General features: G+C 40.0%; 1 protein-coding gene across 1 annotated transcript; it reads left to right on the top strand.

Moving 5' to 3' along the window:
* The first annotated feature begins 10,997 nt into the window (after positions 1–10,997).
* On the top strand, positions 10,998–16,438 carry LOC107197809 (transmembrane protein 100). Its single transcript, XM_022674029.2, has 2 exons — positions 10,998–11,286; positions 14,389–16,438. Exon 2 carries the CDS (start codon positions 15,846–15,848, stop codon positions 16,272–16,274), a length of 429 nt encoding a protein of 142 aa, XP_022529750.1. The 5' UTR covers positions 10,998–11,286; positions 14,389–15,845; the 3' UTR covers positions 16,275–16,438.
* The last annotated feature ends 1,320 nt before the right edge of the window (positions 16,439–17,758 follow it).

The raw sequence follows: 17,758 nt of genomic DNA on the forward strand, positions 1-17,758 counted from the left end.
CTTGCTGATCCAATTATAGGTAAGTTTCTTGAGTTTTTTTCTAGGAAGCGGTATCCAACCAAGGCAGAACGTCAGAAGCTATCCAAACCAGTGTTGGAGCTTTTAAGGCAATGGGGTCGGCTCTCCCACGAGGATGGCCTTCTCTATCGCCGGTGGATGATGCCGGAAGGGGGAGAGGAGATAATCCAGTTGGTGTTGCCTAGGATTTTGCAGGATGATGTTTTTAGGATGCTACACAATGACCACGGTCATCAAGGTAGGGAGCGTACCTATGAATTGATTCGCAGGCGATGTTATTGGCCTGGTATGAGTAATGATATTCAGCAGCGCTGTCAGAATTGTAGTCAATGTGCAGTTTCTAAGTCTAATCAGCCACCAGTTCGTGCCCCTATGGGGCATCTTTTGGCTTCCAAACCAAATCAGATTGTGGCAATTGATTTTACTACTCTAGAACAGTCTGGTGATGGTAGAGAGCATGTATTAATCATGACTGATGTATTTTCTAAATATACTCAGGCAGTTCCAACTAGAGATCAGAGAGCGAGTACTGTTGCTAGTGTATTGGTTCATGAGTGGTTCTACAGGTTTGGGGTGCCAGCACGACTGCACTCAGACCAGGGGCGAAATTTTGAGAGTGCTGTGATTGCCCAGCTGTGTCTTCTGTATGGGGTACAGAAGACCCACACAACACCGTATCGGCCTCAGGGCAATGGGCAGTGTGAACGATTTAATAGGACATTACATGACCTCCTACGAACGCTCCCTACTGAGCAGAAGAGAGTGTGGACTCGACATTTGGCTCAGGTGGTTTTTGCATATAATACAACTTGTCATCAAACTACCGGTGAATCACCTTATTTTTTAATGTTTGGACAGGTTCCCAGACTTCCTGTAGACTTCCTGTTGGCAACAGTGGATGAACCAAGCTGTGGTGGTGTTGGGGATTGGGTGGTAGAGCACCAGAGAACCTTGGCTGAGACGTATCAGAAAGTGAGGGGTCGTTTGGAGAAGGCTGCAGAAATGAGAAGAACTAGTCACGATCAACGGGTAAATGATGTGCCTCTGGTAGAGGGACAGTTGGTGTATTTGCGAGACCTAGGCATTCGGGGTCGAAACAAGATTCAAAATCAGTGGTCATCTATCATTTATCGGGTGCTTAAGGCTCCTCCAAATGGAGGCTCAGTATATAGCATTGGGATGGTGGATAATCCATCGGTTGTAAAACATGTGCATCGCTCCTACTTGAAATTGGTACCGGTAACTGTGTGTCCCTCCAATTCAATAGATCCAGGCCTGTGTCCAGAGGAGCCTGTGAATCCATCTGGGGAAGATGAGCATTTGGTCCCAGTGGTGCTGACTGGGGAGGCCAGGCCAGTACCTTCTGGTACCGTTGCTTCATTGGCTCCAGTATCTGATGATGTGGGTCCAGCGGAAGGGCCTACAATGAACTCTAGCACAGGTGGGTCTGTGAGTGATGACTTGGTTGGAACTATTCCTCTGGTCGAAGAAGCCTTAATAGAGCCGGTGAGTGTAGAGGGCCTACGGAGAACTGCACGATCAAATGCAAATGTGGCGGTAGAACACCTCCCTTTTTGACTATGCCACCTTGGTTTACCCAAGTACACGCAATGTTCCCCACACACAGCTTTCAAATTAATGAAAGGATGCAAACAGACAGGTCTCAAAAATGATACAAATTTATTTAATATAAAAACACAATTTTATTAGGAAACCATTAAACATTTTAGGGCAAACAATATGTCTATTTCTGGCATTCACCTAAAACAGTGAAAGGCACCACTCCGACTCCTACACACACAAAAAAGAGAGAAACTGCACAACAGGTAAGTCTATTTTGTGAGAGAAGAAGAACACATCATATCACACACACACACACACACACACACAGGAGGATTAGTCTCACCTCTGTGACACAGCAAATTAGGTGCAGTACCCGGTTTCCCAAGTGCAGGACAGGTGCCAAAACAGGTTTTGCCAGAAGCTAAATTGTAAACAAAAAAATGAAATAAACAAAAAAACATACATGTATATCTAAGTCGACTGAACCAACCACAAATAATAATAATAATAATAATAATAATCAAGTCAGTAACTAAGAAAACAACAAAACTAAAAGAAAACAATACTGAAAAAAAAAAGAACTACTTATTAATAGGCATATTATAATTGAGATATTGATACAAAAAAAACACCACTACTAATAATAATATTACCAAAAAATAATAATAAAGCAGCCGACGAAGAAAAACAAAAAAAAAACAAAACAAAAAGGAATTACTATAGCCCCGTATTAAAAAAAACACTTCGACCAATCAGCAGCCAGCCCAGCGGTCACAGCCAATGAAATGCCAGTCCAGCAATGACGCAGCCAGCAGACGGCCCGTAGCCAGTACAGATAGCGGCCGGGACAGACAGAGGCAGCAGCCGAGACCAGTCACAGAAAGCGGAGGCAATAAGCAAAGCCGAGTGAACGGCCGGCGCGGGCAAAAGCAGCAGCAGGTAATTATTACAAAGAGCGCGCCGTGCAGAGCCAGATCGGCGCGCTGAGCTCCGATCCAGAGGAAACAAAGGCAGCAAAGCAGCAGCTGATAGTCTCTATAAGAAACACACCATTAAAAGATAGAACCCACTCACTGCATAAAACTACAGGTTTCCCACTATTAACCCATACAGAGGATAATAAATGTTACCTTTAACAGAGCACTAACTTAGGCATCACCACAGAAAGCTCCACCGCTACGATCCACCTTTAAATAACCCACGCTCCTGCGTGAAAAGCAGCCATCCTCCATTAATGGGAGAACTGTATCCACTCTAAAATAACACACATTTATAACTAAACATATAAATATACCTCTTAAAAAATCCGATCAATAATGCCCCGAAAACCCTACCTTCTCATTGACGCTCAATGCACCAACCGTAAAGGAGTGCAACGAACAACGCGAAAACTGGCAGCATGCCACCTCCCGCTAGATCAAAGGGAAAGGACTGTGGCGCTTCCCCATATATACGTCACTGCCGGATGCACACCTGGCTACGTCACTCTAGTGAGTCCCATAGGTGGGTCATCCCACCACACTCACTAATTAATCAGTACTTCCTATCTTTTTGTCATTTAAGTGTCCAGTGTTTGTTCTGGGCAGAGAGTCTGGGGAGCCCACCTCAATTTACTGTTATGACCTGACCCTAGACCAAGTCATAACCGAATGGGGGCTCATCCAGGATACAAACAGCAACAGTAACAGTAACAGTAACAGTTTGGAGCAACAAACAGTACATGTGTTTGCTGTGGATGGAAAAATAATTCTTAACGTCTGATAGGCATCACACATGTTTAGGGGGGCTGAGCCCACCCCTGCCCATAGCAACTGCTGTCCTTGATCAGAATGGCGAAGTCTGATCACTTTCTGCACCCAACCCCCTCCTCCCTCTCCACCCCAAATCATGAAATGACTGTTAAACTCTAGAGTGCGCCCAGGAATGAGGGATCTATGATGTATAGGGTGAATGAAGCTAAACGCTAACATTATTATGCTAAAAATTCATTTAATTTAAGTAAAATAATGTATTTTACAAAAAAAAACTAAGAAAACATGCCTGTATATTTCAGTTTATCTACAGGTTTTTACACCGTAAAGCACTGTCATTACTGCTACTTTGAGCTGATTGGTTGGTAAGCTGATCCTGGAGATACAGGAAGAGCATGTTTCAAAGGCGTATAACTGGAGTTCAAAATGATAAAACATGATGTCTGCGGTGCTGAAACATTTGAAATAATTCTGTGTTCTCATGACAAAACGTGTTTCTGGAGAGCAGCCAGTTGAGTCTGCAATTTCCCACAGTGGAAAAATGGTGTAATTTGGGACATCGTGTCTCCGATCTGTCATGTAGCGTAAAAGTCCCAAGTGATTACAGGACAACTAACAAAAATCGTGTAGTGTGACCTGGCATTAATTACATCATTCTGACTCAGCTTTAATGATTCACTAAGGGCGTTTTCACTCCAGCACTATTTGGTCCGGTTAAAAAAAAAAAATAATAATTTTTTTGTATATTTATACTTACTCTCACGCCAGATAGCTCTGACCAATCAGAGGACACAGCCTGCTCGCGTGGTTTATTGGTGTGTTTAGGTTTATGCCTGTGTGAAACCAAACCAAACAGAGGGAGAAAACACTCCAAATAAAAGAACTCATCAACTGATTCGGACCAGAGAAACCAACTACAGGTGTAAAAAAAACACCCTAAGCCTCAGTGTTATACATGTTTGGGTATGATTGGCACAGTTCTGAAACACATGCAGTTCTGTTTCCTCATGCTATGCTTTGTGCTCCTGAAGCCGAGCAGTAGAGAGCAAGCAGGGTCATCTGTGTTGTTTGAGCGTCCAAGAACGCTACACTCTGTCCCGACTGATCTGGATGTACTAAATGCAGACTGTTTGGCTCGTCAGTCTCCTGTGGGCGGGCAGCGTAGTATTACTGACAAGCTTTCTTCAGGTAACATTCGAGCTAACTATGGACTATTGAGCTATGGAAAATGTACAAAAAAACACAGACAGTGCTCTATTTTAGTGAACTACAGGTGAGCCGTTGACCTCAACCTCAGACCGTGCTGCTTGATTTCAAAACGTGCAAAAGGCATGTACTAATTCTGCCATCACACAGTGGGAACACAGTGTATTGTGGTCACACAAATCAGTGTATTTATTTTTTAGAAGAAAAGGATGCCTGGAGCTATAGACCATAGATCAGGGGTGTCCAAACTTTTTTGTTGGGGGCCAGAAGAAGAAATATATTTGAAGTCACGGGCCACAGACTCTGTAATAAAACAAATAATGAAATATACCACTTTAAATAATACTTTTTCCTGATTATTTCATTTACACACCATTTTACTTGACTAACTATCTTTATCTTTGACAGTGTTGTGTAAACTAAGATTTTTCAAAGTGATGTTTAATTTCATGATGTCTCTTAATATAAAACTCCTTAATTATGGCAACTTTTAGACTCTTTTCTGCGCTAGAAATGCACACTCTCTCCGCTTTTAGACTCTTTTGCCCCGTTTTTCTGTGCTACAACTGCGCACCCTCTCCGCTTTTAGACTCTTTGGCCCGTTTTTCTGCGCTAGAAATGCGCACTCCCTCCCACTCTTTGGCCCATTTCTGACATCTAGCATTCAAACTTTGAATCTCACATTATAAAAACCTGCTTAACAGCGGGCCAACTTTCATTCTATTTCTAAAATACCTCGCGGGCCGCTCCAAAAAAGGAAACGGGCCGCAAATGGCCCGCGGGCCGTAGTTTGGACACCCCTGCCATAGATGAAAAGGAGCATCCAGACTGTTATCAGTGACAAGTTTAGAAGCTAAGGTCTGTCATGAGATGGGGGTGACTATAGTTCTGTGATGGAGCATCAATGCAGGTTTGTATTGCTAGTGATACCAGTAGATAACAGCGCATTATGCAGTATTTTGTGATAATAATAAACTGTATAATACTATTGCTTTACTGTTGATGTGTGGAGCAGCCATCTTGGATTCTTAACTTGGGGTTGTAGAGATTTGTCCGACTTTCCCAGCAGGAAATCCAGTTACAATTTCCTTCTCGGAACTAGGGAATTTTGACATCCCAGTTCAAATAAAACAGAGCATGAGAGCAATATTTTGGGCCTTTTTTAGTATACACAGTGCAAGTACGCAAGTACGCTCATTGCTATCTTACCACCATTTTTATGCCTACCACTTGCCTCGTTTAAATAGCAATGGTGCTTTTGAATACATCTAAGCTGATGGACGTGGAGGTCTGAAAATAATGTGTGTTCAGGTAAATTTCTGGCGTATTGTTATCTTGGCGATGAAAAACACAGGGGCACCAACGAGTAAAAACATATATAAAATGTATTTTATAGAGATTTTACTTGATGGACCAACACAAAGTAGCTCATGATTGTGAAGTGAAATAAAAATAATACACTGTTTTTAAAATTAAAATTTTTTAAATGCAGTGCACTTAATTAGAAGTCACTTAATTAGTTAGAGTCCAGCTGTGTGTAATTTATAAATACAGCTGTTCTGTGAAGACCTCAGTGGTTTGTTAGAGAACACTAGTGAACAAACAGCATCAAAGAAGACCAAGGAACTCACCAGACAGGTCAGAGATAAAGTTGTGGAGAAGTTTAAAGCAGGGTTAAGTTATAAAATAATATCACAAGCTTTAAGCATCCCAAGCAACACTGTTCCACAATCCATCATTAAAAAATAGAAAAAGTATTCTACACCTGCAAACCCAACAATTCATGGCCATTTACTCAAACTGACAGATGAAGCAAGGAGAGCACTGTTCAGAGAAGCAGACAAGAGGTCCATGGTCACTCTGGAGGAGCTGCAGAAATCCACAACTCAGGTGGGAGAATCTGTCGACCAGACCACTATCATAATCATGCGCTCCACAAATATGGCCTTAATGAAAGAGTGCCATAAAGAAATCCATTATTAAAAGAAACATATGAGTTGCAGTTTGCAGTTGCAGCAAACATGCGGAAGAAAGTTCTGTGGTCAGATGAGGCCAACGTTGAACAACTTTCTGGCCTTAATGCAAAAGCGCAATATGAGGAGAAAAGTAAAACAGCTCATCATCCCGAACACACCATCCCCACTGTGAAACATGGTGGTGGCAGCATCATGCTGTAGATATGCTTTTATTCAGCAGGGACAGAGTTGGGAATCTAGTCTGAGTTAATGGGAAGATGGATGGAGATAAATACAGAGCAATCCTGGAAGAAAACCTGTTAAAGGCAACAACTAAACTGCGCCTTATCAGCAGTTTAGCTCAAATAAATTGACTATATTTGATGACTGGATCAGATCAAGAACGGATTATGCTCTCATCACAAGCGTTTGGGACCCGAACCCCAATGCAATTACTGTTTTCGCACCTGCTCAATTGAACCACACTAAAGTTACAAACGACCGGACCAAATAGTGCTGGTGTGAAAACGCCCATAGCCATTCTGATCGAGGATGACAGTTGCGATGGGCAGGGCTGGGCTCAGCCAGACTGTAACTGTTACTGGTTGCATCCCGGACGAGCCCCCATTTAGTAACAACCCGGTCTATGGTCAGGTCGTAACAGTAAATTGAGGTGGGCTCCCCAGACTCTCTACCCAGAATAAACACCGGACACTTAAAATGATAAAATAGATGGGAAGTACTGCTTCATGAGTGAGCATAAGCTAAGATAGTAAAAAAAAAACTAACCAACCAACAACTAACTAACCTGAAAATAAAACAAAGCTCACAAAACTACCCTATTTCCCTGTTAGCAAACCAGGAGGCAAAGGACTTGAGACTGGGAAGGAGATTCACCATCCAGCAAGACAATGACCCTAAACCTAAACATACAGCCAGAGCTACAGTGGAATGGTTTAAATCAAAGAATACTCGTGTTATAATGTCCCAGTCTTAACCTAAGTTTCCTTCAGGATGAATAAAGTATCTATCTATCCATCCATCCATCCATCCAGTCTTAAATCACATTGAGCTTTTGTGGAAAGACATGAAAACTGCAGTTCACAGATGCTCTCCATCCAACCTGGCTGAGCTTGAGCTGTTTTGTAAAGAACAATGGGGCAAATATCTCAGTCTCTAGATGCACAAAGCTGGTAGAGACATACCCCAAAGCACTTACAGTTGTAATTGCAGCGAATGGTGGCTCTACTAAGTATACTTTTGAATACTGAATACTTTTTTGCACGTCACACTTTTCAGATTTTTATTTGATAAAAGATTTAAAAAACCATGTATCATTTTCTTTGTGTTGGTCTTTTTTTGAAGGCTTTTAAAACATCAGGCCTTTTACACTACTATCACTATGTGTCATGTCTTATTAGTTGCTCGTAATCTTCTAATGGGTTTTATCGACATTTAGATTTGTTTACAATCTATTTCTGATGCTGATCTCTTGTCTTATATAACAGTAACTACATTTCAGCTAATGAGGCCTGCCATTAATTTCCACTCTTCCACTCTTCGACTCCGTGTCGCCACCTGGCCTTTACCTTTCTCTGTGGATTGAGCTGCTCGGGCCCACCTGCTCTATACCCCACTGACCCCTTGGTTGGGCAGGGATTTTCTCTAGGCTATTTGTGGCGTTTGGAAGCCCCAGTATATTGGATTACCCCTTTAGAGCCAATTATGATGCTTTCAGGACAACAATATATTCCGTCTCCTTGTTCTGGGTGTGCTCTGGGACTTGCCCAGCATTTCTCCAGCCACATAGGATCAAGAAACAGACGATACAGGCTTGCGTAACGTCTTTATACTTTGATCTGATTCACTGGCACAGGTTTAAAGTTGGCTAAAAAAACAAACCGGTGCTTTATTTGGATTGAGATCTTCATTAAAGCTGCTCACATTTACAGTACATTTACATTTACTACATGTGATTCTAAAAGTACACTGATTACACTGTTTACACTGATTACACTGATCTAGCTTTAACACTTTTCTACTGTATCTTGTGATTCATAATAAATTGATTTAAATGTACCAATACCTTCCAAATAATTACTGACACACAGTATGTACTGTTTAATTACACTGGAAAATACTCTACACACATCTGTACATCCGTCACTTACATACTTTACCACCTGCTGAAGATTCACCTTAAAGACACTGACTGTCTCAGAGTGTGTGGTCTAAATATATATATATATACTCATCCTCAGGAAGATTTCTGGCGGAATGAGCTGTGTGAGACGTATGAGGTTGTGTAAGAGGGTGTTTCCTCCCATAATCCCTCTAATGCATTTGTTTTCAAGTACTGTAAATGTGATGAAGCGAGAGGCAAGTGTTATGCTGTCTACTCTAGGATAGTGCTGCAGGTTAGATAAGAAGATCTGAGAGACTGAAGAAGCACAGAGAGAGAGACAGCTCAGAGATACAAAAGTCAGATTCATTCACTTATTAATTCACTATAACTCAGGGAATCATGCTAGGCCTCCAAACATATTGCAGCTACTGTATCCACTGCCTGAGTAATATTTTAGTATGGGTTTTCTTTGGATGTATGTTTTTATTCTAATTTATTTCTAATTGTCTAATTTCCCTCCCTAATTTAAGCTGTCCATAAACTACACGACTTTAAAAAGACAATGAAAAGACTTTAACAGACTGAAGTCTGACACCCTCTCACATCTAAAGAATGCAACTAGATTATTTCCCCTCATGCTTCTGGTGGAGTTTATATACAATACATATTACATACTAAGTTACAAATAATGTGTATATCAATACTGTGATTTATCAGAGACTCATCAACAGTACATTTTTCTGCCACACTGTTAGTTCTTGATATTTTTTTAATAAAATGCATTTTGTGTTTATCTCTGCCTATAAGCTTTATTACCCCCTTATAACCTTAAATAGCAAAGAATCGCAGTTTCACTGCTGTACATTTGCCTTTATTTTAGATAGAATTAATGCAATAAATCATTCTTGCAAAATGTGTATTTATTAAACTTCTATGTTTTGGGTCGTTGTCCTGTTGCATCATCCATCCTCTGTTGAGCTTCAGTTGGTGGACAGATGGTCTTAAGTTTTCCTGCAAAATGTTTTGGTAAACTTGGGAATTAATTTTTCCGTTGATGACGGCAATCCGTTCAGGTCCTGAGGCAGCAAAGCAGCCCAAACCACAATGCCCCCTCCACCATGTTTCACAGTTGGGATGAGGTTATGATGATGGTGTGCTGTGTGTGTTTTTTCTCCACACATAGCTTTGTGGGTTCCTTCCAAACAACTCAATTTGGTTTCATCTGTTCACAGTATATTTAGCCAGCAGTGCTGTGGAACATCCAGGTGAATTTTTGCAAACTATAAACGTGCAGCAGTGTTTTTTTTTTGGACAGCAGTGACTTCCTTTGTGGTGTCCTCCCATGAATTCTTGTTTCATTCTTGTTTCATGTTTTCCTTATTGTAGATTTATGTAAGCATGTGTCAGAGATTTCTATAAGTCTTTAGCTGACACTCTAGGATTCTTCCTCACCTCATTGATCATTCTGCGCTGTGCTCTTGCAGTCATCTTTACAGGATGACCACGCCTAGGGAGAGTTTCATGATTCACATCAAGCAATGCTTCTTAAGAACAGCAAGCTGAAGAACAAAAAACTGGTGTGCTCTTAGAAAAGTCATTAGCCTAGGGGTTCACGTATTTTTTCCACCCTCACTGTGAATGTTAACATGTTGTGTTCAATAAAACCATGCAAACATAATTTTTTCGGTGGTATTAGTTCAAGCAGACTGTGTTTGTCTATTGTTGTGACTTAGATGAAGATCAGAACACATTTAATGACCAATTTATGCAGAAATTCAAGTAATCCCAAAGGGTTTATATACTTTATATATATATATATATATATATATATATATATTATATATAAATATATTATATACTTTGGAAAAACTATTTTTTGAGATTATTTTGTCTCCCTAAATGTTAGCCACACAGACAGGCGTTTCGTACAATGACTCAAAGACTGCTTTTGTCCTGACAAGACAAATCAGGCGAACAGAAACAGGATAAGCACACAAGAGAAACACCAACAGAGCCGAGCGAGGAGGGAAATTTCTGCTTAAAGACACATACACAAACACTCTCTCTCTCTCTCTTTAGCTTTCAGCCCAGAAAACAATGCGTCCCCTCAAAAACCCACCCTGTCCCGAGTCCTGAGTGCGGGAGGGTGAGAGGGGCGAGCGAGGGATGGAGGGAGCAGAGGAAGGGAGTGGGTTAGATAAATAGGAGGTAATGGCTCATAATGAAGCTTAATGACAGACGCGGCTTTCCTTCAGGACGCAAAAAAAAATGGTGGAAACAAACAAATGATAAGGAAAATAATAACATCAGGCTGGCCCTGCGCCGACACCAGCACATCTGCAGGTGGGGACGTGCCAAATAAAGGGCCACGGCTCCGGACCCTGCAGCCCCAGTCTGCACTTCCTCCCGCTGAGAGCAGGTATCCTTCAGAGAGCTTTTTTCAGAGAGATTTTTGGGGGATTTTGGGACATTTTGGGTCATTTTCATCCAGTGCACATTACAGCTGTCAGTGTAACGGCTGACCATGAAGCACTGCTGCAGCTCTCAGGGCCACTCTGCTTCTCTTACAGCCTGATTTCTGACACATCTGTAGAGGAGCGTAGAGGAACATATCACCTTCCTTCTTCAGATGAACTGTGAAATCGCTGGTTTATATTTGTGAGAGGAGGTAAGTGAAGCATTACTGTTTCTGTTATTTTTGTTCTTTACATTAAGATTTTAGTGTAATTTATCGTAGATTTATGAATTTTGTAAACTGAAAAAGTTAAAAAAAAGTTAAAGAAGTCTATATTCTAGTCTATGTTCTTTACTTTTTTATTAAAAACATTTTTATTTAATAAATTCAACAATATACAGCAAATGGTATCAATTCAACACACATAATATACATATATATATATATATATATATATTCTCCATGAAATTTCAAAATTGTCCATAAGTGTCCTTTATTCATTTTATAGTGCATCTTAGTGCATCAGTTCTTTTCACAACTCATTCACTTGATACAAAAAGTTGATCTGTAGTTATTTTACATCTTGTCTTCTATAATTTGTATTTCGTTCTATTTGAGATAAAGAATCATCTAATAATCCAAATGCTAATGTTTTCATGTTTATTACAAGTTATTTTTTTATTATTTCATTACGATTGCCCCAGACTATATTTAATTTAGGGCATTCTAATAAAAATGTTCTAGCGTTTAATCTCCATTGCAATTAGGCTTCATAAAACAACTCCATTTGACCACAGCTTGAACTGGTAATCTTCTCACACTAATTAACCAAGTGATATATCTCATCTTAAAAAAAAATGTATTCAAAATATGTTTTACTATCATTTTTGTTCATGTACTTCTAAATCTCTATACTTAACCCTCTGGGTTTTTATATCTAGTTTCATGAGACCAATGTAAAGATTTTAATAAGAAGAAGAAATTTAATGTATAGACATTTAGAAATCCAATATATGAAGAAAAACAATTGAAATTATAAAGTAAATTAAAAAGTGTTAAACAAACCAGAATATGTTCCACCAGAATATGTTTTATTTATATTTTAGATTCTTCAAAGTAGCACCTCTTGCTTAGATGACAACTTTTTCACATCTTGTGTGGTAGAGTTGGTGAAATACAGTGAATAGCTCTGTTTGATTAATGTTCGAATCCATATTATGGCAAAAAACTACTCAACTAAATAAAGGAAAAACTACTTTTAAGAAATGAAGGTCAGTTAATCCGAAACATTTCAAGAACTCTGAAAAAGTATCCTCAAGTGCAGTCAAATAGACCAACAAAATGTTATGATGAAACTGGCTTTCATCAGGCCCGCCTTATGAAAGAAAGAGCAAGAGTTCCCTGGCCTTTTCACAACCACTATGTGGCCTCTTGAGAAAATGAATTGCCCACATTTGCTTTTTACCAAATATAAGGTGATTTCTTTTACAAAAAAAGTAAACATTTTTTTCTTCTACTGAACTGCTTAAAGAACTGTAATAGCACCTGTATTGCAATGGGTGTAGCATGTAGCAGTATAGAAGTTTAGATAGTTTAGAGTTTAGAGTCTGAGAACAGGTTCAAACTGTATTCCATCAGACGAAAGTTTATCCAATACATCGTTAAAGAAGAACTCGCCCGATTGTAAAATGGACTTTTGGTGTAGTAAAACATGCTAAAAAAGTTCTTACCTTTGATGAATAGCACACTTCCACTCTCCCACAGTGTTCCAAGATCTAGAAATTTTAACAGTTTGTTCAAACACCCTTCAGACTGGGCAACACGGGGCATAATTTGCCCTGATAAATCCCTTTTTCCACCATTATCCAGCTCAAAATAGCTCCACACCTCTTTGCTACAATCCGGAGAGCCCTGACATTTAAAATGAGGCAATAATTACTTAAAAAGTGCACAAGAAGCTTATTAAAAACCACAGCTTCAGCTCTGTGCGCCGCCATTACTGAACTGAAAATAACTTAGACATATATATACATAGACTGCGCACAACCTGCCTTCTGACGCAAGCTGCTATGCTACGCAGAGTCTATGTATATATATATATATGCCTATGTTATTTTCAGTTCAGTAATGGCGGCGCACTGAGGTAAAGCTAGCGTTATGGGATGTAAACAGTGGTTTTTAATAAGGTTCTTGTGCACTTTTTAAGTAATTAATGCCTCATTTTAAATGTCAGGGCTCTCTGGGTTCTAGCAAGGAGGTTTGGAGCTACTTTGAGCTGGATAATGGTGGAAAAAGTGATTTATCTGGGCAAATTATGACCCGTGTCACTCAGTCTGAAGAGTGTTTGAACAAACTGTTAAAATTTCTGGATCTCAGAACACTGTGGGAGAACGGAGGGGTGCTATTCATCAAAGGTAAGTACTTTTTATCATGTTTTACTACAGCAAAAGTCCATTTTAAACCAGAGTTCTCCTTTAAATTCCAAATACACTTGTGTTTTGGGGGCTGTATGCTTTGCAGTGCGCACTGCTAGACCTGTAAATAAATCCCCAGTGAAAAAACAGAATTGAATGCAAACCTTTTAAAAACTGTGGGTGTGTGAATGCACGTCACCAAGCAGCACAACTTCACAGAACCCAGCGGCTAAGCTAAGCTATGCTAAATCAAGCTAAGCTGGCCAAGATGTGTTAGTGCTAAGTAAATATGATGCTTTTTGACTAGTCAAAATGATAGTTTAAAATAAAAAAGATTGATTGTCAAGATTTAAACACATAACATAAGATATCTGTAAACAACTGTTTTATCAACTTTGTCGAGGGCCCAGCATTAGCCTTACCAATCACCTAGCAACACCTCAGCAACCACCTAGCAACTGCTTAGCAACATCTTAGCAACCACTACAGATACCATAGCAATGCCTTAGCAACCACCTAGCAACCCCATAGCAACCACCACAGACACGATAGCAACACCTTAGCAACCACCTAGCAACCGCTTAGCAACCTCCACAGACACCATAGCAAGCGCCTAGCAACATCATAGCAACACCCATAGCGGACAGTGGAAGCCATGTAATTGTGTGTAATTTTGTTGATTTTGTATACCACCATCAAAATTAGTATTTTTTTTAATGAGAACAAAATCCTATGAGTGAATAAAAATCCAGGTCATTACAGCCTCAGCTAAAAAATGTGCTACATCCAGCCAATAAGTAATATATCATATATTAAATGTGGGTTATCTGCACTTATCTGAAGTTCCATCTTTTAGACCGTATCCTTACTTACCTAACTTTTCCCTTCCATACCTATCCAGGCTTTTGGGAAAATAGACGCACATATCCGAAGTTAATCAAACCAGTACCAAGAGAAAATCCAAGCTGGACCTGAAAGAAGACAGCAGGCAGAATTAAGATCAACTGTCCATCTGCATCACTCTGCATCTGGAATCAACCCGGACTGGGAGTTTCCTCACTACAAGACAGCGAATCTCCTCCAAATCTTCTAGGAGACGATTGCAACATCTAACCTAATCAAAACCTACAAAAGTAATCATCTAAGTGACTTATGGTAATCAAGTAATGTTGAAGACATTTAAGACCACTGAACCAAAGCTATAAAAACAAGCCAAGACATATAAGAGATGTTTGGGACAACTGAAAAAAGTCAAGCTATCTAAAAAAAAACATTTGGGACCACTGACAATCAAACAATCTAATCAAACAGGTGATGTTTAGACCTACATAACAAGCCAAAACATCTAAGAGACATTCGTAATCAAGTAATATTAGAGCTGCTTAGGGCTACTGATCCTTGTCAAGCAATCTAAAAGACTTCTGGGATCACAGTACCTAATCAAGCCATTGAAAATACGTTTAGACCACTAAACCTAATCCAGTTATTGAGGTGTTGTTTAGACAGAGTCCAAGACATATAAAAGATGTTTGGGACCACTGAAAAAAGTCAGGCTATCTAAAAACGTTTGGGACCACTGACCCTAATCAATTCACCTAGGTGTTGTTTAGACCTACAAAACCAGCCAAAACATCTAAGAGACGTTCGTACTCAAGTAATATTAGAGCTGCTTAGGGCTACTGAACCTTGTCAAGCAATCTAAACGTTTTCTGGGATCACTGTACCCAATCAAACCTTCAAAAAGACGTTTGGACCACTAAACCTAATTAAGTCACCTAGTTGTTGTTTAGACCTATAAAACAAGCCAAAACATCTAAGAGACGTTGGTAATCAGTTAATATTAGAGCTGTTTAGGGCTACTGATCCTTTGTCAAGCAATCTAAACGTTTTCTGGGATCACTGTACCTAATCAAACCTTTAAAAAGACGTTTGGACCACTAAATCTAATCAAGTCACCCAGGAGTTGTTTAAACCTATAAAGACATCCAAGATATGTTTGTTATTCAAGACATCTAACAAACATTTGGAACTACTGAACCTGATAAAGGCATCTAAATATCTGATAATCAAAACATCTAAGAGACATCTGTAATCAAGTAGTATTAAAGCTGTTTAGGACTACTGAACCTAATCAAGCAATCTAAAAGACTTCTGGGATCACTGTACCTTGTTTATACCTATAAAACTTGCCAAGACATCTGAAATATGTTTGGTATTAGAGACATCTAAGAAACATTTGGAACTACTGAACCTGATAAAGGCATCAAAATATCTGATAATCAAAGCCTCTAAGAGACTTTTGGGACGACTAAGACTAAACGAGTCATCTAAAAGGCGTCCAAAAGACTATAAGTGATTATGGAAATCCTGGATCCCTCAGCCCTGCCTGACCCCGCTACCCCCACAGTGACGTTTGACCCCAGGTCTGAGACGGTCACCTTCCCCAGCAGGGTGGTCTCGGTGGCGGGCGTGACCGTGATTACCGGGGGCACGGAGATGTCGTGGGGCTCCTGTATCCTGGCGTTCGGGTTCTGGGGCACTCTGATTGGGCTGAGTATGGTCTGTGTGGGGCTGTGGGATTACTCCGTGCAGAAGGGTGGAGACCACTCCCTGCTGCTGGTTTTGGGTTTGGTGGTTCTGGCGGTGAGCTCGGGTTTTGTGCTGGGGGTGTTCGGGTTCAGGCTGCTGATGAAGAAGAGGAGAAGAATAAGGAGATCGAGAGAAGAAGGAAAGGTTGTGTTGGTGTCTGAGGAAGGAATGAACGTCATAAAAACGGTGACTGTGTAAAAAAAGATCAGGTTCCCACAAATTTACTTTAAAGATTTTAAGTTAATGAGAACCACAAAATGCATTTTATACTCATCACTTAATAGAATTGATATTAAACTTTTAATTTATATTGTTGCTGCTATTGTAAACTGTATATTTGTCCGTTTTTATTAAACGTATATTTTTTCTCCAAACATAGCAGAGTTTTATATGAAATCGCATTTTCAACACACACTCACTCACAGTTTTACTTTTATCCCGTCACAGCATTTAGTTTACCATAAATAAAACCCTGTCCCACTCAACCCCATCGCACTCAACCCTGTCACATCCAACCATTGCACACTCAACTACACCATACTTAAACCCTCTTACAATCAACCCCGTCACACTCAACCCCATCACAGTCAATCTGTCCCACTCAACCCTGTCATATTAAACCCTGTCACACTTAACCTGGTTACATTTAACCCTGCTACATTCAACCCCATCACATTCAACCCCTTTACACGCAACCCCGTTACCTTTAACCCAGTCACATTTAACTCTGTCACATTCAATCATTTCACACTCAACCACACCACACTTAACTCCATTACATTCAACCCTCTCACAATCAATCAACTCCATCACATTATACCCTGTCACACTTAATCCCGTTTCATTTAATCTTGTCACATTCAAACCCCTCACACTCAAACCTGTTACACTTAACCCCATCACATCCAACCCATCATATCCAACCCCGTCACACTCAACCCCGTCACATTTAACCATCTCACACTTAACCACACCACACTCAATCCCTGCTACATTCAACCCCATCACATTCAACCCCATCACATTAAATCCTGCTACATTCAACACCATTACATTTAACCCCATCACAATCAACCCTGCTACATTCAAGCCTGCTACATTCAACACCATCACATTCAATCCTGCTACATTCAACCCTGCTACATTCAACCCCATCACATTCAACCCTGCTACATTCAACCCTGCTACATTCAAACCTGCTACATTCAACCCTGCTACATTCAACCCCATCACATTAAATCCTGCTACATTCAACACCATTACATTTAACCCCATCACATTAAATCCTGCTACATTCAACACCATTACATTTAACCCCATCACATTCAATCCTGCTATATTCAACACCATTACATTTAACCCCATCACATTAAATCCTGCTATATTCAACACCATTACATTTAACCCCATCACATTAAATCCTGCTACATTCAACACCATTACATTTAACCCCATCACATTCAATCCTGCTACATTCAACACCATTACATTTAACCCCATCACATTCAATCCTGCTATATTCAACACCATTACATTTAACCCCATCACATTAAATCCTGCTACATTCAACAACATTACATTTAACCCCATCACATTCAAGCCTGCTACATTCAACGCCATTACATTTAACCCCATCACATTAAATCCTGCTACATTCAACACCATTACATTTAACCCCATCA

The sequence above is a fragment of the Astyanax mexicanus genome, chromosome 6 (assembly GCF_023375975.1).
Source record: "Astyanax mexicanus isolate ESR-SI-001 chromosome 6, AstMex3_surface, whole genome shotgun sequence".
Taxonomy (NCBI): Eukaryota; Metazoa; Chordata; class Actinopteri; order Characiformes; family Acestrorhamphidae; genus Astyanax; species Astyanax mexicanus.

What these genes read in the sequence shown, in the direction of transcription:
- LOC107197809 (XM_022674029.2), top strand. Translation starts at nt 15,846, where the DNA reads ATGGAAATCCTGGATCCCTCAGCCCTGCCTGACCCCGCTACCCCCACA.